Source organism: Oncorhynchus keta, chromosome 29 (assembly GCF_023373465.1).
Source record: "Oncorhynchus keta strain PuntledgeMale-10-30-2019 chromosome 29, Oket_V2, whole genome shotgun sequence".
Classification (NCBI taxonomy): Eukaryota; Metazoa; Chordata; class Actinopteri; order Salmoniformes; family Salmonidae; genus Oncorhynchus; species Oncorhynchus keta.
In genome coordinates this window covers 11,928,685-11,953,252 of record NC_068449.1, presented here as the reverse complement: position 1 = coordinate 11,953,252, position 24,568 = coordinate 11,928,685, and the positions used below count along the sequence as shown (strand labels likewise).

The window sequence follows — 24,568 nt, the reverse complement described above, 5'->3', positions numbered from 1 at the left end:
ACATTCCTCATGTTTCTATCCATCAAACTGTAATTGTTTTTTTCCGCAGACATTTTAAGCTTTACTTGACAACTAACACAGACTTGTTCACTGAGGACTTCAAAGCTGTGTTTGTAGATAAGCAAGGGAAGGAAGACCGCTATGATGTTCAGCTGCAGAACTACTTTACTGGACATCTTGTAGGTGAGTCTGGAGGGTATTTGTTTTGTTGGTTTTATATGGAATATTTTGTGTATGTTGCTTCCATTTCTGTGTGTGTGAGAGAGTGAGTACTGAGAAGAATACCTTAAAATCGTGTGTGTGTGTAGGCGAGGAGCACTCCCGTGTTCAGGCACACATAGACGGGGCCGAGTTCTCGGCACACATCCTGACAGAGGAGACAGAGTACAACGTAGAGGTAAATCCCAAAACAGGAGCACTGCTTTAAACAGTATGGATCACTCTCGTTCCAGGTTCCGGAACCCGGAATGAGAGTGATCCATACTGTTCCGGAATGGAACCATTATTTTAAAAGCATGGGAACCGGTTAATAATGTTATTTTACATTCCAGGCATTTTTTGTTTTGTCCCACATAAGAAAAGCAACAAAGTTCCTATGCAAAGCTCTTTCACTAAAAAGCGTATTCCAGTGTCCACCTGCAAGCTGAAAATCTTTGCCAATGTCTGTGTGTTTAGGCTACCTGCCCTTCCCCCCTCCAAAACAGTATACTGTACTGACATTGCAACCGTCATTCAGAAGATAGGGAGAGATATTTTTAAATAGCTAGAGAAGAATGGGTTAACTTGTTTAACGCTATTTAAGGATACTATAGGCCAGTTATCACGTTTCACATTGGATTTATTAACTACAAAAAGGTAAGACGTGTTTTTTAAATTCTGGTGCCGCTCTGCACATACAAGCTTTTTAGCTAGCTAGCTCACACTTGTTAGCGAGCTAGCTCCAAGGACATTCAAAGTTCTCCACAGAAGCCGCTCCTCCTAGGTATAATTCTGTGGACCTAATTCAGATAATGCATGTCATAAGATGCCCAGCACTTCAAGCCTACTCCTCAACCCTCTCTCCCCACCCGGAAAATGTCATACATTGACTACCGGTACACGCATGTCCATTACGCATGTAAACAACTAGCTTGCCTGCTCTATCCGCACTGATTGGTGAAGTAATATAATGAGCTAAATGTACAAAAACGGTTGATTTCACAGGTTTAAAAAGGAACGATATAAACCAGTACTTTTTGAGATCCAACCGGTTCAGAACTTTATTTTGATGGTAGGAACAGTGGAACGGGGAAAAAAAGTGGTTTTGTTCAGAATGAAACAATTGGAAAATAATTCTGGTTCCAACCCCTTGGTTTAAATTAGGCCAGAAAAAGGGTCTTAAAACAGTTGCTGGGAAAAAGAGATAAAACTATCAGCTAAATAAACCAGCGCTAGCCTTTGTTTTGGTAGAATACTTTATCTAACCAATCCTACTTCTCCTACTCCTTCATCCTCTCTCGCTCTCTCGCTCTCTCTTTTTTTCTCTCTCTCTTATTCCTCTTTCTCTCCATCCCCTCTTCCCTCTCTCCTCAGCCCCTTTGGAGGTTCACCGAGGTGCCCCCCGATGGCCGTCTGTTGGTATATCGCTCTGAGGACATCCGGAACCTCAGTCGCCTGGCCTCGCCCAAGGTGTGTGGATACATCCACGCTGGGGCCCAGGACCTGCTACCAGAGGCCGCCAGAGGTGGAGAGGCACGGGAGGGTATGGATTGTGTGTGTGTGTGTTCGACAGTATAGGCCTATAGACAGAGTAGGAGACACCCCATTTATGTATGTTTCATACGCATAGACCGAGTGCTTGTGTGTGTGTGGTGTGCAAAAGTGTGTAGGAGTCAAACATTAGAAGCTACCTTATACAACCTTAGTGTGAGGAGGTAGGGAAAGGGAGGAAGATGATTCCTTGAGGAGAAGAGGTAGTAGGTAAGTGGGCGCCCAATCTATCTTGTCCCCACACAGCCTCACAAAGAATAAAAACCCTTTAATGTCTAAACCCTATGTTCCATAGGCTGGCAACAGGGTGTTATATAAAGCTCTGATTCCTTTGTGCTGCCTGTAAAATGTAAAGTTCATTAGAATGACAATGACCTGGGGGAAATCTGAAGGCACTCAAGACAATGTCCTCTTCAAAAAAACTGTGTGGAAAATGAGGTGAATGATCTCCACAGAAGCATTAGAATTCATGAGAGCTGTTGTATGTAATACACGGAGGGGAAGCCATAGTGAGTACACCCACATGCTGTGGTTCTCTACAGAAGAATCTGAGGTCTTGTGGAGGGAAGGAGAGCACATGATTGACTTGTCTTTGTGGGGGGGCTGCTGACTGTGATGTGTAGCCTAAGACACACACTACGTATGATACACCAGGCCCACTCCAAATGGATGTAGTCGGAAGGGAATTAACATAGTTAGTTTGAATTGACACATGCTGTACAGTGTGGCTTCTGAGCTGAGCAGAAGCTATTATTCTACAGATGGAATAACCTGTGAATTTCAAATAAGGGTTAATAAAAACGTTTATTCCAAAAGTAGTGCTTTGTTATTTTGATGACAGATTCTTGTAATGATGAATCCTACAAGCCACACAGCCAGTCTTCCTCCTCATAGAATAATTGGTGTTGATTCATTTGACTAAACACAAAGTTGGAAATCTGACAGTTCTGAAAATTCATCAGCTGGGCCTATATCTTACATTTTTAATTTTACTCTTCTGAACAAATAGTGTCAAGAAAAAGTATGTGAACCCTTTGGAATTACCTGGATTTCAGCATAAATTGGTCATACAATTTGATATGATCTTCATCTAAGTCACAACAGAAGACTAACAGTCTGCTTAAACTAGTAACACAAACTATTTGATGTTTTTCTTGTTTTTATTGAACACACCGTATAAACATTCACAGTGTAGGTTGGAAAAAGTATGTAAATCCTTGGATTTAATAACTGTCTGACCCTCCTTTGGCAGCAATAAACTCAACCAAATGTTTTCTGTAGTTGTGGATCAGACCTGCCCAACGGTCAGGAGGAATTTTGGTCCATTCATCTTTACAAAACTGTTTCAGTTCAGCAATATTCTTTGGATGTCTGGTGTGAACCACTCTCGCGGTCACGCCACCGCATTTTAAATTGAGGTCAGGACTCAATTCTGTTGTTGATTTACTTCTGTTTTGGGTCATTGTCCTGTTGCATCACCCAACTTCTGTTGAGCATCAATTGGCAGACAGATAGCCAAACATCCTCCTGCAAAATGTCTTGATAAACTTGGGAATACATTTTTCCGTCGACAATAGCAAGCTGCCCAGGCCCTGAGGTAGCAAAGCAGCCCCAAACCATGATGCTCCCTCCACCATACTTTACAGTTGGGATTAGGTTTTTATGTTGGTGTGCTGTGCCTTTTTCTTTTTCTCACGTGTTGTGTGTTCCTTCCAAACAATTCAACTTGAATCTGTCTACAGAATATTTTGCCAGAAGCACTGTGGAACATCCAGGTGCTCTTTTGCGAACTTCAGATGTGCAGCAATGTTTTTTTTTTGACAGCAGTGGCTTCTTCCGTGGTGTCATCCCATGAACACCATTCTTGTTTCGTGTTTTACATATTGTAGACTCGTCCTTCTCATCCCCCCCCCCCCAACAAGATTTAGATGCAAGTGGCTGTTCCACTGGTTGTCATAAGGTGTATGCACCAATTTGTAAGTCGCTCTGGATAAGAGCGTCTGCTAAATGACTTAAATGTTAAATGTTAAATGTCGTCAGAGATGTTAGCATGTTTCAGAGATTTCTGTAAATCTTCAGCTGACTCTCAAGGATTCTTCTTAACCTTATTTAGCATTCTGCACTGTGCTCTTGCAGTCATCTTTACAGGACGGCCACTCCTAGGGAGAGTAGCAACAGTGCTGAACTTTCTCAATTTATAGACAATTTGTCTTACCATGGACTGATGAACATCAAGGCTTTTAGAGATACTTTTGTAACTATTGGTCAATTACTTCAACAGATGGTCAGGTCTATATAATTGTCAAACTTATATATTGGTAGTAGAAAGGAAACACAGACTCTGTTTAAGTATTAAAATGATCTTTTAGTAATACAATTGTAGGCAGAAGTTGGTACAGAGTACAGTATATGAAGCTCTCCCCAGGTTCTGCAAAGTGTCTTAAGACATCCTGTAACTCATATAACCTCTCCCAGTCCTCCTTGTGTTAGTTTCCCTGGCAACAACATTTTAATAAATCTAACCTTCCCCTGACAGCAGCAACCATCTGGTAAGCAATTAAAAGCTCAGAATTGGGTTTGACCGAAACTTGACCTTTCATCACAAGAATGGAGGCATAACAAAGTGAACGAGTCCAAGCATCTTCTGACAGGTGACTGTTTTCATCAGGCCTGTGGCAGCCTTGTGTTCTCGTGAAACCAGTCATATTCTCAGAACCTCAGCCAGGTGGGGCCCAGACAGGAGGAGTATGAATGTAGGCAGTTTCCTACTCAGAACAGGTGTTACACACACACACACACACACACACACACACACACACACACACACACACACACACACACACACACACACACAGGTCTCCTTGAAGAGGCCTTACAGTTTATCATAACACAATTTATTAACCTTTTTAAAGGTATTAGGCCTTGGTTTAACCCCTTCATAACCCTTTCCAGATTTATGCAAGTCAACAAAAATTATTCTGAGATCTCTTTTGTTTGAGGCATGGTTCACATCAGGCAATGCTTCTTGTGACTGACTAGCAAACTCCATTTTTTTTTTTTTAATAGGGCAGGGTAGCTCTAACCAACATCTCCAATCTCGTCTCATTGATTGGACTCCAGGTTAGCTGTCTCCTGTCTCCAATTAGTTTTTGGAAAATTCGTTAGCCTAGGGGTTCATATACTTTTTCCAACCTACACTGTGAATGTTTAAATGATGCATTCAATATAGACAAGAACAATACAATAACTTCTGTGTTATTAGTTTAAGCACACTGTGTTTATCTATTGTTGTGACTTAGATGAAGATCAAATCAAATTTCTTTGACTAATTTATTCAGAAATCCAGGTAATTCCAAAGGGTTCACATACCTTTTCTTGCCACTGTATAGTACACTGCATGAAATTAGTTCATAGGCAAACGGAATGTGAATACAAGGGCACCGAACAGTTGGAACTTAAGTGCTGGCCTCATTTCACTCATTCTCCCAGCTGTGACTTCTTACAGTGTTTCTCTCCTCCTCTCCTTCCTTCCTCCCATCATAGATTCCCTCCACAGAGAGAAGAGAGTGACCCACAACCACAAGAAGAACACCTGTCCTCTAGCCCTGGTGGCCGACTACCGCTTCTTCAAACACATGGGCCGCGGAGAGGAGAGCATTACACTCAACTACCTGGTGAGAGTCCCAAACTAATCTCAGATACCCAGATCTAAAATCTTGCATTATTGTGTCGGATGTTCGATTTTGAAGTTTTCCGGGGCGACGTGTTAGAAAGGATACTAACGAGACTAGCGAAGTATTTACCCCTCTAAAGGGAAACTTGCAGCCAGTTTCTGGGCAAGTCTATGGGCCAAATGTCCTTTCCTCTTCCGAAATTCGAAAGATGCTAGTACCTGTGATTTGTCTAAATGATCAGTGCCCAAAAAAATCTGCATTCCATGAAATTAGTCCCTTTTGGGTGGTGTAATTTGATGGGAAAAAAGTTTTATTTCACCTAATTTTAACATTCTTTCATGATGAGAACAAAGTAATAAAAAACAGGTATTCCCATCTCAAGAGGTTAAATAAAAAAAATACTATAGTAAGTGCCTATTATGTACCAAATAAAGATTTAATATTGCAGATTGTGGGTTCTATCAATTTAATTGTTTTGTATAATTTCTAATCCCCTTTTTATTTATTTATACTTTCCCCCTACCATCCCTACCCTGATTATACTAAACTAAGGGACAACAATACTTAATGTACACATTATACTGTATGTGGTTAAATAATTATACATATATTCCCATTTTCCTCTTTTTTCAAGTGCTGAATTTTCACCCACAGCGGCCAATCCACCATTCATTGTGATTTTAACACCAACCCTCCGGTGTCCACAGATGAACACATTGTTCACAGTATAACTCCAATCCCCCCCATGTCCACAGATTAACCCATTTTTCACAGTATAACGCCAATCCCCCCCATGTCCACAGATTAACCCATCTTTCCCAGTATAACTCCAGCCCTCCCATGTCCACAGATTAACCCACCTTTCACAGTATAACTCCAATCCCCCCATGTCCACAGATTAACACATCTTTCACAGTATAACTCCAATCCCCCCATGTCCACAGATTAACACATCTTTCCCAGTATAACGCCATTTAGTAATTTCCTTGTGCAATTACATCCCTCCATTTTACTGTGATGTCTTACGAGGCTCCTGAACCTCCCTATTTGTAACATTTCTACCGATATTGCTTTAAAAATAAATACTTTACGCAAGACTAATGATATTTCCCATTGACTGATCATGGTTTTTCAGATCCCCTAACAATATAGTTTGCAGGTCCATCTGAACCCTAATATATGACTTACCAACAATGTTGGGAACTCTTTCTTATTTGTCTATTAACTAAGTTATTGCCTGGTGATGTCACCAAAACAGGTTGAAATTTGAGGCGTTCTCTTCAAACTGCTCTTAAACTAACAGGGCATTATCATAATTTTCAAAAAAAGACACAGTATTATTCCAACCTCATAGTGTGGAAATACAGCTGCAGTTGACATTGAGAGGACGTTTCTTTTTTGCTGAGTTTATGACAAATAATCATATTACAGACTTAATTTACATCACAAATAGTATGCGTAATGGGGTTAGTGTGAGTATTCGAACACAGCTCTAGTGTCTGCTAGTTTTTGTTTTTTCCTTTCAATTAAGACTTAAACAAGCGGGTGAGAGGATTTCTATACTAATTAGTGACCTTTAATTCATCAATCAAGTACAAGGGAGGAGTGAAAACCCGCGGACACCGCCGTGGAATGAGTTTGAGACGTGTTTTAAACCTTCATGAAGTGCCTGAAAGTAGAGCCATGAGGTCCATTTGGAATTGTGTAGTGCTGCAACGAACCACTGTTCAGGAACAGGCATCATCTGGGTTTGTGCTTAATACTGTCTGTTTCCCCCAGATTGAGTTGATTGACAGAGTGGACGACATGTACAGGAACACAACCTGGGATGATGAGTTTACAGGATACGGTGTTCAAATCCAACAGGTGGGACTATTTGCTGACTGTGTGTGTGAGTTGGTAGTAGTTGTATTGTTTTAGTAGTTGTAAGCAAATATTTGGCATGTTGTCATTTGGCGTTGTCATTTCCATGCCAATCATTCCATATCACTAGTGACACCATAGCTCAGTGTGTTATGTGTCAGTGCTGGGTTAAGAAATTAAGCTGAGCATAACTGTAGTACCCTAATTGGAAAAGCATTTTTGGAGCAGACCGTGGAAGCTCTTTGTGTGGAAATGAATGGCAACACTGCGTCTACTACGAAACCACCGCCTCACTGAATAAATGTGGCGGTCTATGATCCATATCTTCTCCAGACCATAATATCTTGTGCAGAGCATTATGGGGACTGTCGTACGTGCTGTAACCTTAATTGGGTTTAAGAAGTTGTAATGTCCTGGTTGTAGATCATCATCAACAAGGAGCCGACCAGAGCGCCGCTTGGCCAGGCTGGGCCGGACTGGACCCACTACAACATGAATGGAAGCCCCATCCAAGGCAAGGAGGTGTGGGACGTCAAGAAACTGCTGGAAGTGAGACACTGCTACTGACTCTAATCTACTCAGATGCCATTACATCGTGTAGCCTGTACAGTGTTCTGTTGTCTGTAGGTAGGGAATACATGAAGACACATTTTTTGGGGGGTCACTGAATGAACTTTATGTTGTAGACTCTTCAATAACATTTACTTGAACAGGCCTAAACATGATTGACAACAAACACTCTCACCCTGGGGATACTTTTGGCTTGTAATGACTAGTATTTTCTTCTCATTCATTTTTCAATACCTCTTTTATCTGCAGCAATTTAGCACGGACATAGCGGACAATGCTAGCACTGTGTGCCTTGCCCACCTGTTCACCTATCAGGACTTTGATGAGGGGACACTGGGCTTGGCTTACGTGGCCCCTTCTAAAGCCCAGGCTATGGGGGGCCTCTGTCCTAAACGTAAGGCTTAGCCTCTCACAGAGGTCCTCTCAATTCTGATCAAATAACTATGATTAGTGTTTTGATAATGGTGTGATAGATTCTCAAGATATTTCTAGTCTCATTTCTCTTTTTGTTTTCTGCAGCTTTCTTTCCATCTAGTTCCGTTAAGAACCCCAGTTTCCTCAACACTGGTTTAACCAGCACTAAGAATTATGGCAAAACCATTCTAACCAAGGTAGGTTCCTCATTGAGTATCTGAATCCAGCCATGCTATTTCTAAGGCTTCTGCACCCTCTATCGAATAAACTAGAACCAGGACTGAACAACTCTCTGTATTGCATAATTCATGACATCTTTCTGGGTCATAGGTCAGATGATGGGCAGTACTCAGTCAAGATGATGGTTTTAGATGTTGTCTAATGACACATGGATAGTATAACCTGTGGGGCACATTGTGTTGGGTCATGGGTTGAGTAGGCAGCCGTATGCATCACTAATATTAATGACTTAGACCTTACAAGACCCTCTTCAAGTCACTGCTCCTCAGATATTTACATGCTTTTATATCCCAAAGATAATAGATATGTCATTTCTTTATTAATTGTTGCAAGTCAATATATGGTTTCCAAGCATTACATTTTTTTTTTTTTTCTCCCATCACCAGGAAGCAGATTTGGTGACAACCCATGAGCTAGGCCACAACTTTGGAGCTGAGCACGACCCTGACAGCATGCACTACTGCGCCCCTAGCGATGACCACGGGGGCAAGTTTGTCATGTACCCCATCGCTGTGAGCGGGGACCACTACAATAACAAGGTAATGCTCTTGTGTGCTTCAAATCTTCTGTCAAATGACTCATATATGCTCACATGACATTTACCTTATATTCTTTCCTTCCTCCCTTCCTTTATATTTGTCTTCTCCCCACAGCGTTTCTCCAACTGCAGTAAGATCTCCATAGGGAAGACGCTGCGCCTCAAGGCTCCCATCTGCTTCAAGGAGAGGAACAGCAAGGTGTGTGGTAACCTGCGCGTTGAGGAAGGGGAGGAGTGTGACCCGGGCCTGCTGCACCTCAACGACGACCAGTGCTGCTCCACCGACTGCAAGTTCAGGCCCGAGTCCCAGTGCAGGTAGAAACCCGCCACCTCTGAGTGCAGTAATTCATATGGCAGGATGACATTTACAAAGGCTTCAGTGAATTCCTGCCTTTCTTTACTTACTGGCTGACTTTATTGTCCCCTTGGGGAAATTTAGTTTGCAGTGTCATGTAGAAGTTACAACATGGTTACATACAGAATCATGTCAATTTCATAATACACAGTAAACTAATAAAGTAAACTGACATTGCAGTTCTTTTGTGTGTGTTTAAAGGCCCAGTGCTCTCCATTTTTTTCCTTCCTGTGTTTTATATAGATTTTCACACTGGTTGGATTAATACTGTGAAAATGACCATGAAGCTGTTTTAGTGTAAAAGCTGTTTGAAAAGACAGCCTGAAATTTCACCCTCTTTTGGCAGTTTTTGCCTGCCTGGTGACACCACCAGGCGGTACATTAGTTAATAGACCAATAAGAGAGAGTTCCAAACCACTCTGCCAATTACAGGTTGTTTTCAGTTTTCCCCTCCCCACTCAGACCACTCCCAGATAGTCGTAGCAAAATTCTTGCTTGAGAAATTGCACTTTGCTAAGAAGCTATTTACATGTTTAATTTTTTTTTTTTTAACCATTTTAATAGAAAAATAATCACAGTAAGGTACTTTATTGTTTCCCAGAAATGATTTGATATTGAGATAAAAATGGCTGCATTGGACCTTGAACATACTATCCAGTAACCTTCCTCTCTATCATCACCGTGCCAGTGCATTCACACTACTATGTTGCTTAGTGACATTACCCACATGGAAACTGAAGTTATTGTGTTCTATGTCCGGGTACATCCAGTGACAGGAACAGTCCATGCTGTAAGAACTGCAAGTTTCAGCAGGCAGGCAAGCCGTGCCAGGAGCCAATCAACGCCACCTGTAAGGGCATGTCCCTCTGCACAGGTAACCTCCCCTACTGTTCATACACAGGATAGCCACGACTAAACAGACCGATGTGATTTTATTTTTTATTGATCATTGATTCTTTGTAATACAGGGCTCCCTAGTAAAATATGTTGTTGTCAATGGACCTGTTTAAAGAAAAATAAATATACTCTTATTCAACCGGACAACTAACCATTATCTGCTATGTAAGTGATATTTTGGATCAACATCCTCTAGCTGGCTAGGTCTCCAGGTCTTGCTGTTGAGACATCAGTTTGGGTATTTGACTGACTCCCTGAGGGAGATTCTCAATTTCTTTGATGTCCTTTCTCCCCACCGCCTTCTCAAAACCTTAGGTAAGAGCAGTGAGTGCCCAAACCCAGACAACGCTCCGGACAATACCATCTGTGTGGACAGTGGGAGGTGCAGCGACGGGGAGTGCATGACCTTCTGTGAAGCTGTGCAGAACCTGCAGCCCTGTGCTTGTAATGGTACAACCCTCTCACATACACTGTACAGTACCATGGTGTACTCATAGAGCCTCTCTATAGTTGTATTTCTATCTCTATGGGTGGACCCAATATCTTTGCATTAAAGGTTTTGTTCTTTATTTGATTTGAGGCATAAAGTTTAAATTAATGTTCGAAACGCAAAGCCTTAAATTTGATTTCTGCCAATATACTGTACAGTGCCTTCAGAAAGTATTCATACCCCTTGACTTATTCCACATTTTGTAGTGTTACAGACAATTCAAAATGGATTCAATTTATTTTTTCTCACCCACATGAAAACATGTTTAAAGAAATGTCTGGACATTTGAGTTTCTGGACACCCCTGAGTTAATACTTTATAGAAGCACCTTTGGAGGCAGTTACAGCTTTGAGTCATCTTGGGTATGTCTGCATCAGCTTTGAGTCGTCTTGGGTATGTCTGCATCAGCTTTGAGTCGTCTTGGGTATGTCTTCATCAGCTTTGAGTCGTCTTGGGTATGTCTTCATCAGCTTTGAGTCGTCTTGGGTATGTCTGCATCAGCTTTGAGTCGTTTTGGGTATGTCTGCATCAGCTTTGAGTCGTCTTGGGTATGTCTGCATCAGCTTTGAGTCGTCTTGGGTATGTCTGCATCAGCTTTGAGTCGTCTTGGGTATGTCTGCATCAGCTTTGAGTCGTCTTGGGTATGTCTGTATCAGCTTTGAGTCGTCTTGGGTATGTCTGTATCAGCTTTGAGTCGTCTTGGGTATGTCTGTATCAGCTTTGCATCTGAATTTGGGTCTTCTCTCCCATTTATTCTTGGCAGATTTTCTCAAGCACTGTTATGTTCGATGGAGAGTGGCAGTGAACAGCAATCTTCAAGTCTTTCCACATATTTTTAATGGAATACAAGTTTGGCCTTCGGCTGTGCCTCATAAGGACATTCACATTATTGTTCTGAAGCCATTCCAGCTTTGCTTTGGCTGTATGCTTGGGGTCAATGTCCTGTTGGAATATAAATCTTTGCCACTTTCTAAGGTTGTTCTATCCTCACCAGTCTCCCAGTCTCTGCCACTGAAAAGAATTCCCATAGCATGATGCTGCCAGCACCATGCTTCATGGTAGGGATGGTTTTAGACATGCGATGAGCAGAGCCTGGCTTTGCATTCAGGCCAGAGAATTACATTTTTCAATCAGACCATTTTGCCTTGTGCTCTGAGTCTTTCACGTGACTTTTTGCAAACTCCAGGCGTGCTGTCATGTGCTTCTTTTTTTAGGACTGGCTTCCGTCTTGCCGCTCTTCCAGATTGGTGGAGTGCTGTACAGACTGTTGTTCTTCTGGCAGGTTCTCCCATCTCAGTCAATGAACTCTGTAGTACTGTCAGAGTGGTCATTGGGTTCTTGGTCACCTCCATGACCAAGACCCTTCTTGCCCGGAGGCTCAGTTTGGTCAGATGGCCAGCTCTAATCAGTCTGGGTAGTTCCATATGTTTTACTTTCCCAATGATGGAGAACACTGTGCTCTTGGAAACTTTCAACATTCTAGAAGTAGTTTTATACCCTTCCCCAGATATATGCCTCATCACAATTCTCTCTCTGAGATTTAAGAACAGTTCCTTGGACTTCATGGTATAGTTTCTGCACTGACACCTTGTATAGATAGACAGGTGTTTCTTTCTAAATCATGTCCAAACAAATGAATTGGCCACAGGTGGACTGCTATCAAGTTGTAGTGACATTTCAAGGATAATCAAAGGAAATTGTATGCACCAGAGCTCAGTTTGTAGTGTTGTGAATACTTGTGTAAATGAGATATTTCTGTATTTAATTTTCAATACATGTGCTAACATTTCATTATGGGGTATTGTGTGTAGATGGGTAAGGAAAAAATAATCAATTTAATAAATGTTGAATTCAGGCGGTAACAACGAAATGTGGAATAAGTCAAGGGATATTAAGGCACTGTAAAGGACATTTGGAGAAAGATACAGATAATAGTATAGCACCAGGTTGTCTTTGAACCTAACTGACCTCCCTTTACTCTCTCAGAGCTGGTCAATTCGTGTAAGGTCTGCTGCCGGGACAAAAATGGCACCTGCACTCCCTTCGTCAAAAAGGACAAGAACTTCCTGTACCTGCGCAAGGGGAAACCCTGCACCGTGGGCTTCTGTGATGAGGGCGTGAGTGACTGACCTCTTCCATTAGCATTGACCTTTCACCTCTACTCATACTGAATGGCCTGTATTCAGAGTTTCAACACATTTCACGTCAATAAATCCATTTTAAAATAATAATAATATACATTTTTACACGAAGATAATGTTTTGAATAGATGGTATTGGTCCTACAGGGAGTGTTACCACGTTCTATTTAAATTGGCTGACAATTATGATATATTGATTTGTCTGTTTGTTTCAGGGCAAATGCATGAAGCAAGTCCAGGATGTGATCGAGAGGTTGTGGGATTTCATCGACAAGCTGGACATCAACACTTTCGGTGAGTTGGGATGCAATGTTGGCGTTAGACTAGCTTGGAGGTCCAGTTAGACTAGCTTGGAGGTCCAGTTGGACTAGCTTGGAGTTTATTTGAAAGGCTGGTTGGAGTTTGTCTTTTTCTCTCGGTCTCCCTCTTGTAGGGAAGTTCCTGGCAGACAACATCGTGGCCTCAGTGGTGGTGTTCTCTCTGATTTTCTGGATCCCTCTCAGTATCCTGGTGCACTGTGTGGTGAGACCTTACTGAGCATGTCTGTCTTTACATGTTGTCCTCTGTTGCTCAATTGGTGGAGCATGGCGCTTGCAATGCCAGGATAGTGGGTTCGATTCCCAGGACCACCGATAAGTGAAATGTATGCACGGATGATACTAAGTCGCTTTGGATAAAAGGGTCTTCATATTGGCATGTTGTATAATAATATTTGAAGCCCACCACATGGTTAAGACACATTAATGTCTATTGCTGATACATTAATGGCATGCTTTCTGTTTAGGATAAAAATCTGGAGAAGGAGTATGAGAACATCAAGCCCAGCGTAAGTCTGTCACGTCATAACTAAAACATGAACTTCCTCAGCGTAAGTCTGCCATGAACTTCCCCAACATAAGTCCTATGCCCTCCCATGTTCACCATTGTCCACATGTTCTAGGTTTGAACTTTGAAGTCACACTCACTATAACACGCTATCCCTTTTAGAGAACTCTGACGACTACAGAGCATGTTGTCTTTTCTTGCCCAGGGACCCCTGTCCAGACAAACCTAGGGACCACCATCATATGTTAGCAAGGTCTTTTGTTAGCAGGTCTTTTCAGGTGAACGGCAAGGAGAAGTAATTAATAGATTTGGTAGATTTATTATTTTGACCTCTCCACATTATAATTAGAAAAGTAATTGTAAACTAACAGCCTTTTTATGTAGATAGGTAACTGAAAACACATAGCAGCCATTTAGCTGGTTAGTCAAAGGTCGGCCATGTGTTGGCAAGATGTTTTTAAGGACTACAGATTGCATGACAGAAATGTAAATGTAATTTCCGTTTTGAGCCGACATATGCAGCGTTTACCGTGAATGCAGTCTAACGAAGGAACATTGCCTTTCAATCATGCTGTAAAGCTGAACTGGTGCGATACGGATTAAATAGAGTCGTAAGTCAAGAAAGCTTACCATCAGCCAAGGCATTTGCCATGCCTAGTACTCATGGGTGCTTTTTCAAAGCCTATGTCAAACGCCAGTGAGTGTGTAATTTGCTCAATATTAGAAGTTGAGAAAGGAAGTTAACAGCATTAGAAAGAATATATTCTCCTCTTTTCTACGGTCCATTTGGAAAGTATTCAGACCCCTTGACTTTTTCCACAATTTGTTACGTTACAGCCTTATTCTAAAATTGATTAAATCATTTTATTCCCTCGTCGATTTACACACAATAATGTCAAAGCACAAACATTTTAAACATTTTTTAAATAAAAAATGGAAATATTACATTTACATAAGTATTCAGACCCTTTACTCAGTACTTTATTGAAGCACCTTTGGCAGCGATTACAGCCTCGAGTCTTCTTGGGTATTTTTATTTATTTGATTTATTTCACCTTTATTTAACCAGGTAGGCCAGTTGAGAACATGTTCTCATTTACAACTGCTACCTGGCCAAGATAAAGCAAAGAAGTGCGACACAAACAACAGCACAGAGTTACACATGGAATAAACAAACGTACAGTCAATACCACAGTAGAAAAGTCTATATACAGTGTGCGCAAATGAAGTAAGATTAGGGAGGTAAGGCAATAAATAGGCCATCGTGGCGAACTAACACTACAAGCTTGGCACACCTGTATTTGGGGAGTTTCTCCCATTCTTCTGTGCAGATCCTCTCAAGCTCTGTCAGGTTGGATGGGGAGCGTCACTGCACAGCTATTTCCAGGTCTCTCCAGAGATGTTCGATCGGGTTCAAGTCCGGGCTCTGGCTGGGCATTCAGAGACTTGTCCCGAAGCCACTCCTGCGTTGTCTTGGTTGTGTGCTTAGGGTTGTTGTCCTGTTGGAGGGTGAACCTTCGCCCCAGTCTAAGAACCTGCTCCAGAGCGCTCTGGACTTCATTAAGGATCTCTCTGTACTTTGTTCCGTTCATCTTTGCCGTGATCCTGACTAGTTTCCTAGTCTTGGTTTCGTCAGACCAGATAATTTTGTTTCTCATGGTCTGAGAGTCTTTAAATGCCTTTAGGCAAACTCCAAGCGGGCTGTCATGTGCCTTTTACTGAGGAAAAAAATATTTTACTAGCAATTCACTTTAAGGGCTTTATTGGCATGGGAAAATGCTAGCTAGACAACATACAAATATAATAAAGTGAAAAACAACAAAAATTTAAACAGTTTCAAAACAGTAAAGGTTTGAATATATTATAAGTCATATACATATATATATATATATATATATACACATACACATATATAACATATATCCCTTTTAGAGAACTCTGATGTACTACAGAGCATGTTGTCTTTTCTGCCCAGGGACCCCTGTCCAGGCAAAACCTAGGGACCACCATCATATATATTAGCAAGGTCTTTTGTTAGCAGGTATTTTCAGGTGAATATATATAGGAGAAGTAATTATAGATTTGTAGATTTATTATTTTGATCCACATTATAATTAGAAAAGTAATTGTAAACTAACAGCCTTTTTATGTAGATAGGTAACTGAAAACACATCCAGCCATTATAGCTGGTTACAAAGGTCGGCCATGTGTTGGCAAGATGTTTATATACACATATTATATATATATATATATATATACATATATATAAATATATATATACACATATATATATATATATATACATATGCATATATATATATATACAGCCATATATATATATATAGTCTAATATATAAGGAACACATATATATATATTTCAATCATGTATATAATGTGTATATATGTGTATGAATGTGTATATATATATGTGTATATATATATGTGTATATATATATAGGATATAATATATATGATGTATATAATATATAATATATATATGTATATATATCAGCCATAGGCATTTATATGTATATATATATATATATGTGTATATATATATATATATATATATATATATCTATATGTATATATGTGTATATATATATAATATTATATGTGTATCAAAGCCTATGTAAAGCTATATATATGATGTGTATATTTGCTCAATATGTATATATATATGTGTATAAGTATGATAATAAGCTTAACAGCATTATAAAGAATATATTATGTCCTATATACGGTGCATTTGGAAAGTATTCAGATATATATATATATTATATATTATATATATATATATATTATATATGTATATATATGTATATATATAATATTATTCTATAAATTGATTAAATATATTATATATATGTATGTGTATATATATATATATATATATATTTATAATAGTATATATATATATATATATATATATATATACCCCTAAATGTGTATATATATATATATATATATATATATGTATATATATATATATATATATATATATATATATATGTATGTGATTTACACACATGTATAATGTCAATATATGTATAAATGTGTATATATATATATATATATGTATTTAAACATTTTAAATAAAAAATGGAAATATTACATTTACATAATATATAGACATACCTTTACACATACAGTACTTTATTGATATATATATTGGCATATATTACAGCCTCGAGTATATATGGGTATTTTTATTTATTTGATTTATTTATACCTATATTTAACCAGGTAGGCCAGTTGAGAATATGTTCTCATTACAACTGCTACCTGGCCAAGATAAAGCAAAGAATACACATAATACAGTCAATACCATATATACGTGTGCGCAAATGAAGTATATTATGGATATAAGGCACAAAATATAGGCATATATATATATATATATATATATACACATACATATATATATATACATCGTACAACTATATATATAAGCTTGGCACACCTGTATTTGGGGGAGTTTCTCCCATTCTTCTGTGCATATACCATCTATATATATCTGTCATAGGTATATATGGGGATATATACTACACAGCTATTTCCATATATCCAGAGATGTATACACATATCAAGTCCGGGCTCTGGCTGGGCATTCATAGACTTGTATATGTATATATCCTGGTTGTCTATGTGTATATATATATATATGTGGTTGTCCAGGTGTAGTATATATATATAGTCTAAGAACCTGCTCCAGAGCGCTCTATATATATATATATATATATATATATATATATACTTACATTAAGGATACACACATATATACATATATATATATATGTATATATTGTATATATATATATATGTTGCCGTGATCCTATGTACTATATATATATATATGATATATATATTTGTATATTGTATATATATGACTAGTAACCGGCAATATAAGCGGGCTGTCATATGCCATATATTTACTGAGGAAAAATATTTTACTAGCCACTTTAAACAATGCTACTTAATATATACACAATGTACAAATAATTAAAGGACACAAGATAAAATAAATAAGCATAAATATGGGTTGTATTTACAATGGTGTTTGTTCTTCACTGGTTGCCCTTTTCATCTCATATATGTATATACTGTACTCTATATAATCTGGGGAGGCAGGGTAGCCTAGTGGTTAGAGCGTTGTACTAGTAACCGGAAGGTTGCAAGTTCAAACCCCTGAGTTGACAAGGTACAAATCTGTCGTTCTGCCACAGGCAGTTAACCCACTGTTCCTAGGCCGTCATTGAAAATAAGAATTTGTTCTTAACTGACTTGCCTAGTTAAATAAAGGTAAAAATAAAATATACTGCATCTTTATGTTATACACTAGCCACTTTAACTATGCCACTTTGTTTACATACCCTACATTACTCATCTCATAATGTATATACTGTACTCGATACCATCTACTGCTATGCCGTTCTGTACCATCACTCATTCATATCTTTATGTACATATTCTTTATTCCTTTACACTTGTGTGTTTTGGAATTGTTAGATTAGATTACTTGTTGGTTATTACTGCATTGTCGGAACTAGAAGCACAAGCATTTCTCTACACTCGCATTAACATCTGCTAACCATGTGTATGTGACAAATACATTTGATGTGATTTGAGGAGTGGCTTCTGTCTGGCCACTCTACCATAAAGGCCTGACTGGTGTAGTGCTGCAGAGATGGTTGTCCTTCTGGAAGGTTATCTCATCTCCACAGAGGAACTCTGGTGCTCTGTCAAAGGGACCATCAGGTTCTTGGTCACCTCCCTGACCAATTACATTTTGTAAGTTATTTTCACTGCATCAAGGATAATGTACACAAGACGTTTTGGCTTTACAGCTTTTTTCAGTGTGTAGGTAGAATTTCAAAATTAAAAACAGCATTTGTAAAGAACAACAGATGGGCAGCAGGTGCTTCTAATCAGGGTTGCCACTCATCTGCCAATCAGGGATGTGGCTTTTCTGGTCTACCTGTATAGAAATTAGTCACTAAGAAATAAACACTTCTAGGGTATGGGAGCGGGCACGAAGGGCAACTCACAAATCAATCGCCCCAGGTGTCCACTCACCTAAATACATCAGATTCATGAGATAGCCCACCACACTTGGGAAATAGGCCCACCCACAAAAGGTCTTTATTACAGACAGAAATACTCCTCAGTTTTATCAGCTGTCCAGGTGGCTGGTCTCAGACGATTCTGCAGGTGAAGAAGCCAGATGTGGAGGTCCTGGGCTGGCCTGGATACACGTGGTTGTGAGGCCGGTTGGACGTGCTGCCAAATTCTCTAAAACGACTTTGGAGGCAGCTTATTGTAGAGAAATTAACATTAAATGATCTGGAAACAGCTCTTGTGGACATTCCTACAGTCAGCATGCCAAGTGCACTCTCCCTCAACTTGAGATATGTGGCATTGTGTTGTGACAAAACTGCACAGTTTAGAGTTGCTTTTTATTGTCCCCAACACGCTATTTAATCAGCTTCTTGATATGCCACCTGTCAGGTGGATGGATTATCTTCACAAAGGAGAAATCCTCACTAACATGGATGTAAACAAATTTGATCACAAAATTGGAGAAACATTTTCTTTTTGTGCTTATGGAACATTTCTAAGATCTTTTATTTCTGCTCATGAAACATGGGACCAACACTTTACATTTTGAAATAAAGGATAAATAATAGTAACTGGGATATTTGAGTTTACAATGACCTGTTCCGTCACGTACCATTTGCATGTTTTGATTTAATCATCCCCTTTAGAAAGTGCTGTCCATTGTAGTTGTTAGGCTTTAATAGGCTTTAAAACAACACCCACAACGACCATGTTTTCCATTCGTTTTCAAACTGTTGTTGAACTTTCTTCAAATTGATCAATCACAGTAAGTTGAGTTTTAAAAGCAGTGTTTTGATGATGTTTGTTGTGATTTTCGATTGTATTACATTGATGTCAGAGTGGTTAGAGGGACAATAGAGTCCTGAGTACCAGGCCATTAGACTTCCCTGGTGAAATAAAGGATAAATAATAGTAAACTGAGAATTCCGTTACAATGACCTGTTCTGCCCCCCCAAAGCCTTGGCCCCTCGCGGAACTGCAGCGGATGGTGAAGGTACCTGTATTTGGTACAGCTCCACCTTTTAGGGGAGTGGGTTTGGGGGGGCGGGGCCAGGGTGCACGCTGCCGGCGTGTCACAAGGATGCACGATGTATGTGAGGAGAAGAGCCGTGTTGTCTTTATAAAAGGCAGAGTGTCTGAGTTGTTTGTTTTTGGGCTATTCAGTTGTAATGGTGTGACCAGACCATTATAGATCAACTGAATTGAGTTCAAAAGGATACAGTCAGGCAGTGGATTAGTCAAACACAAACCTGACCCTGCTGTCCTCCTGTCCCCCCTCAGAAAGCAGAGATGCTGAGCAGCCTCGAGACTGCCTCTGTCGTCGTCATCAAGGCACCTACGCCTCCAACCTCCTCCTCCGGCACTCGGATTCTTCTCCACTCCCTCCCTTCTCTACCCCCAACGGGCCCACCTGCCTCAGGCAGCATCAGTGCCCCAGGCTTGTCTTCTGGCCCGGGAAGTGGGGTGGTCATGGTGGGGGAGGGCCCGCGGATGGCCACCATACAGGAGGATCCCAGCTGCGATTCTCACCTCGACCCGGATGATGACGACTTCCCTCCACCCGGAGGCTCCAACGCCACCAAGTCGTCTTACGAGGACCTGACGGCAGAGTGGAGCATGCCACGGTCGGGCAGCCACGACAAGCCCCGCCTCGAGGCAAACCTGTATGGTGAACAGTAAAGAGTCCCAGTGCTGAGGAAACATGTTTGTACAGTGGGGCAAAAAAGTATTCAGTCAGCCATCAATTGTGCAAGTTCTCCCACTTAAAAAGATGAGAGAGGCCTGTAATTTTCATCATAGGTACACTTCAACTATGACAGACAAAATGGAGAAAAAAAATCCAGAACATTACATTGTAGGATTTTTAATGAATTTATTTGCAAATTATTGCAAAATTCTTAAGTATTAAAAGTAAATAGTTTCAAATTCCTTATATTAAGCAAAGCACAGGGCACCGTTTTTTAGGATTGTTATTTTTATTATTTACATTTTTTACACGGATAGCCAGGTGCACACATCACTTACAAATGAAGCATGTGTTTAGTGAGTCCGTCAGATCAGAGGTAGTAGGGATGACCAGGGATGTTCTCTTGATAAGCATTCAAAATGTAACAAGTACTTTTGGGTGTCAGGGAAAGTGTATGGAGTAAAAAAGTATGTTTCTTTAGGAATGTAGTAAAGTAAAAGTTGTCAAATATAAATTGTAGAGTACAGATACCCCCCAAAAACTACTTAAGTATTACTTTCAAGTATTTTTTTACTTTACACCACTGCCCAAATTATTTTATTTGAAGTTGGTGTACAGACGCAAAAATGAAACTTAAGAACAGGAAGCATAGAAATAGCGCACCTAGGACAGATCTACTGCTTCTTAGACTTGCTTTCAATTATGACAGATTTGTAAACACGCATTTCTATGTGAATTTGGACGGGTTGCCCAAAAAACAAATATAGTGCAGCTTTAATTGTTAGCCAGAAATGATTAAAAATGACTGCATTGGACCTTGTTAATGTCATCTTTCCATTGTCACGTCAGTAAGACAATGTTTTTAATTATTTGCCTTTTATTTCTGATATTCCCGTGTTTTTTACCTTGTTAATTGGTTGTGAATATGTGTCTAGTCCTTATTACCATGGTTTGTCTTCCAAGTTTGAACTTCATCTGTTTGAAATTTTGGCAATTATTTTGGGTGATGCCTAACATTACTACTATCGACAAAGTCATTCAGCTGTGAAATGGATGCCAAAGGGTATTGTTAAAAAGTTTGTAATGTTGCAGAGGAAGGAACTTTTTCTAGTAATTGCAACCAAACAGGCACTGAGTGTCAGGCTGTGTTTACACGGGCAGTCTATTTCTGATCTTTTGCCAATAATTGGTCTTTTGACCGATCAGATATTTTGCCCATAATTGAGCAAAAGATCAGAATTGGGCTGCCTGTGTAAACGAAGCTAGTAGTTAGGCTGGGCTGGATACTTGGTCAAATCGGAGCGCTTCATCGGACCTTGGCCTACCGAACATCAATTTATCTGTTCTACTGTGTGTCTCCACTGAAGTATTGGTTCTGTTTCATTTGTAATGAAATAATGATGAACCGTTTTGATATTTGTGTATGGCCTTATGCTGGTACAATGGGCTATTAATCTTTTCATCTTCAATCTGAAGTTTGCAATTCATGCAAGTCATTTATTTGACAATTTACTCAAAACATTGGATGATGAGGGACTGTTAGAGCAGTGCAGACATTCTATGCAGTCAGAAGTTTGTAGACCAACTTCTGTTTTTTTAATCTGAAAAAAAGACTAGTGCCTTATTTCATAAGTTGAGTATTTTTGTTGTATATCTCACCTCATTTCTGTAGTTATACAGTGGCTTCAGAAAGTATTCACACCCCATTCACCTTTTCCACATTTTGTTGTTACAAAGTGGGATTCAAAAGGTTTAATTGCCATTGTCCAAAGAAAAAAAAACAATGAAAAATCAAATACTAATATGTTGAATTAGTATTCAACCCCCTGAGTCAATACATGTTAGAATCAACGTTGGTAGTGATTAAAGCTGTGAGTCTTTAACAGCTTTCCACACCTGGATTCTGCAACATTTACCCATTTTTTAAAATGTATTATTATTTTTTTAAATTCTTCAAGCTCTGTCAAATTGGTGGTTGTTCATTCCTAGACAACCATTTTTAGGTCTTGCCATAGATTTTTGGTCACTCAGGAGCATTCGGTCTTCTTGGTAAGCAACTCCAGTGTAGACTTGACCTTGTGTTTTAGGTTATTGTCTTGCTGAAAGGTAAATTCATTTCCCAGTGTCTGTGGGAAAGCAGACTAAACCAGGTTTCTCTCTAGGATTTTGCCTGTGCGTATCTCCATTCAATTTTGCGTATCTCCAAGTTACAAGCATACCCATAGCATGATGCAGCCATCACTATGCTTGAAAATATGGAGCGTGGTACTCCAAACAACTTCTTGTCCTGAATACGAAGTGTTAATTGCTTTATCACATTTATTTGCATTATTATTTTAGTGCCTTGTTGCAAATAGGATGCATGTTTTGGAATATTTTTTATTCTGTACAGGCTTCTTGTCACTCTGTCTATTAGGTTAGTATTGTGGAGTAACTACAATGTTGTTGTCATCTTTAGTTTTATCCTCTCACAGCCATTAATCTCTTAACTGTTATAAAGTCACCATTGGCCTCATGGTGAAATCCCTGAGTTAGGTTAGGACACCTGTATCTTTGTAGTGACTGGATGTATTGATACTCCATCCAAAGTGTAATTAAAAACTTCACCATGCTCAAAAGTATATTCAATATCTGCTTTTTTATTTTTACCCATCTACCAATAGGTGCCCTTTTTTTGGAAAACCTCCCTGATCTTTGTGGTTGAATCCGTCAGCGATGACGCAGTCATTGAAAAATCATGTTGCACATGGCACTTATGTGACTTATGCACCTTTTTACTCCTGAACTTATTTAGGCTTGCCATAACAGGTTGAGTACTTATTGACTCAAGACATTTCAGCTTTTCATTTAATTCATTTGTAAAATATACATTTTTTAACCTGTGTGTAGGCCAGTGATGACATTCAATTGAATCCATTTTAAATTCAGGCTGTAACATAACAAAACCTGGAAAAAGTCAAGGGGTGTGAATACTTTCTGATGGCATTGTATGTCCTGTAAGCAAAGGGAATATGTCTATCACCCAGCTGGAACTCATGTTTACTAATGTTAGCTGGCATGGGAAGTGTTGTCCTAAGCACCACTTGGTGTTGGAGTATTCGTGTGCCAATGATAAATGAATACATATCGGCTTGTGGAACGTTACGCTAAAATATAGTTTTATATTGTCTGTTCACCGTTTCCTGTATATTAGGCAATAAGTACTTCTATATGTTCAGTCTGATGAAAGGGAGAATATGTGTCTTGCTTGTGGGTCAAGGGCATTCTGCAGCTTTGCTATGACTTTGAACTAGTATGGTCTGGATACATCTTTAGCATGTACCTAAGTCCATAGTATTAGCTCTGTAGGAGATGTGAGGGGGAAACTCCTTGAATCACATATTCTTCCTGTGTCCTATGTTTCATTTTCAGGGTGTATTAAATTAGCTGGATGAATAAATAAATGCCTCTATGCTAATAAATGTGTACACCAACTTGAAATGTGCCCTCATGCTTACAGTGGAACAAGAATAACATTATTTTAAAAATATATTTATTGTGCATTTCAACACAGGTCTCAGGAAATGTGTGTTGTTTCGGGGAACGCATGACTCAACCTTTGCCTCCCAAGTCTGTTGGGGAGTTGCAGCGATGAGACAAGACCAAAATTGGGGCAGGGGGGGGGGTAAAGATAAAGTAATGTCAGCACTACAGCAACACAGACACTACAGCATTCATCCTCATAATGCAACATCTGTTTGAAGCCCCATTATGTGTTGGACCCCAGTAAGTCTAGCTGTCGCCATTGGCGTCGGCTAATGGGGATCCAAACTGCGTCTGGAAGCAACGTCAGCACAAGAACTGTTCTACGGAAGTTTCATGAAATGGTTTTCCATGGCCGAGCAGCCGCACACAAGCCTAAGATCACCATGCACAATGCCAAGTGTCCTCTGTAGTGGTGTAAAACTTGTCGCCATTGGACCCTGGAAAAGTGGAAATGCGTTCTTTGGAGTGATTAATCATGCTTCA

General features: G+C 39.6%; 1 protein-coding gene across 1 annotated transcript in view; it reads left to right on the top strand.

Annotated features, from left to right (window-relative positions):
- The window catches only part of LOC118362310 (disintegrin and metalloproteinase domain-containing protein 17-like), a 28,793-nt gene extending 4,753 nt beyond the window's left edge, over positions 1–24,040 (top strand). The window contains exons 3-19 of the mRNA XM_035742541.2: positions 50–183; positions 309–397; positions 1,573–1,741; positions 5,293–5,423; positions 7,203–7,289; positions 7,710–7,835; positions 8,106–8,250; positions 8,376–8,467; positions 8,897–9,049; positions 9,164–9,363; positions 10,174–10,277; positions 10,616–10,750; positions 12,777–12,907; positions 13,146–13,224; positions 13,364–13,452; positions 13,715–13,756; positions 20,155–24,040. Coding sequence (XP_035598434.1) covers positions 50–183; positions 309–397; positions 1,573–1,741; positions 5,293–5,423; positions 7,203–7,289; positions 7,710–7,835; positions 8,106–8,250; positions 8,376–8,467; positions 8,897–9,049; positions 9,164–9,363; positions 10,174–10,277; positions 10,616–10,750; positions 12,777–12,907; positions 13,146–13,224; positions 13,364–13,452; positions 13,715–13,756; positions 20,155–20,553 — 2,305 coding nt within the window. The 3' untranslated portion in view covers positions 20,554–24,040. The remainder of the gene's footprint in view (positions 1–49; positions 184–308; positions 398–1,572; positions 1,742–5,292; positions 5,424–7,202; positions 7,290–7,709; positions 7,836–8,105; positions 8,251–8,375; positions 8,468–8,896; positions 9,050–9,163; positions 9,364–10,173; positions 10,278–10,615; positions 10,751–12,776; positions 12,908–13,145; positions 13,225–13,363; positions 13,453–13,714; positions 13,757–20,154) is intronic.
- The last annotated feature ends 528 nt before the right edge of the window (positions 24,041–24,568 follow it).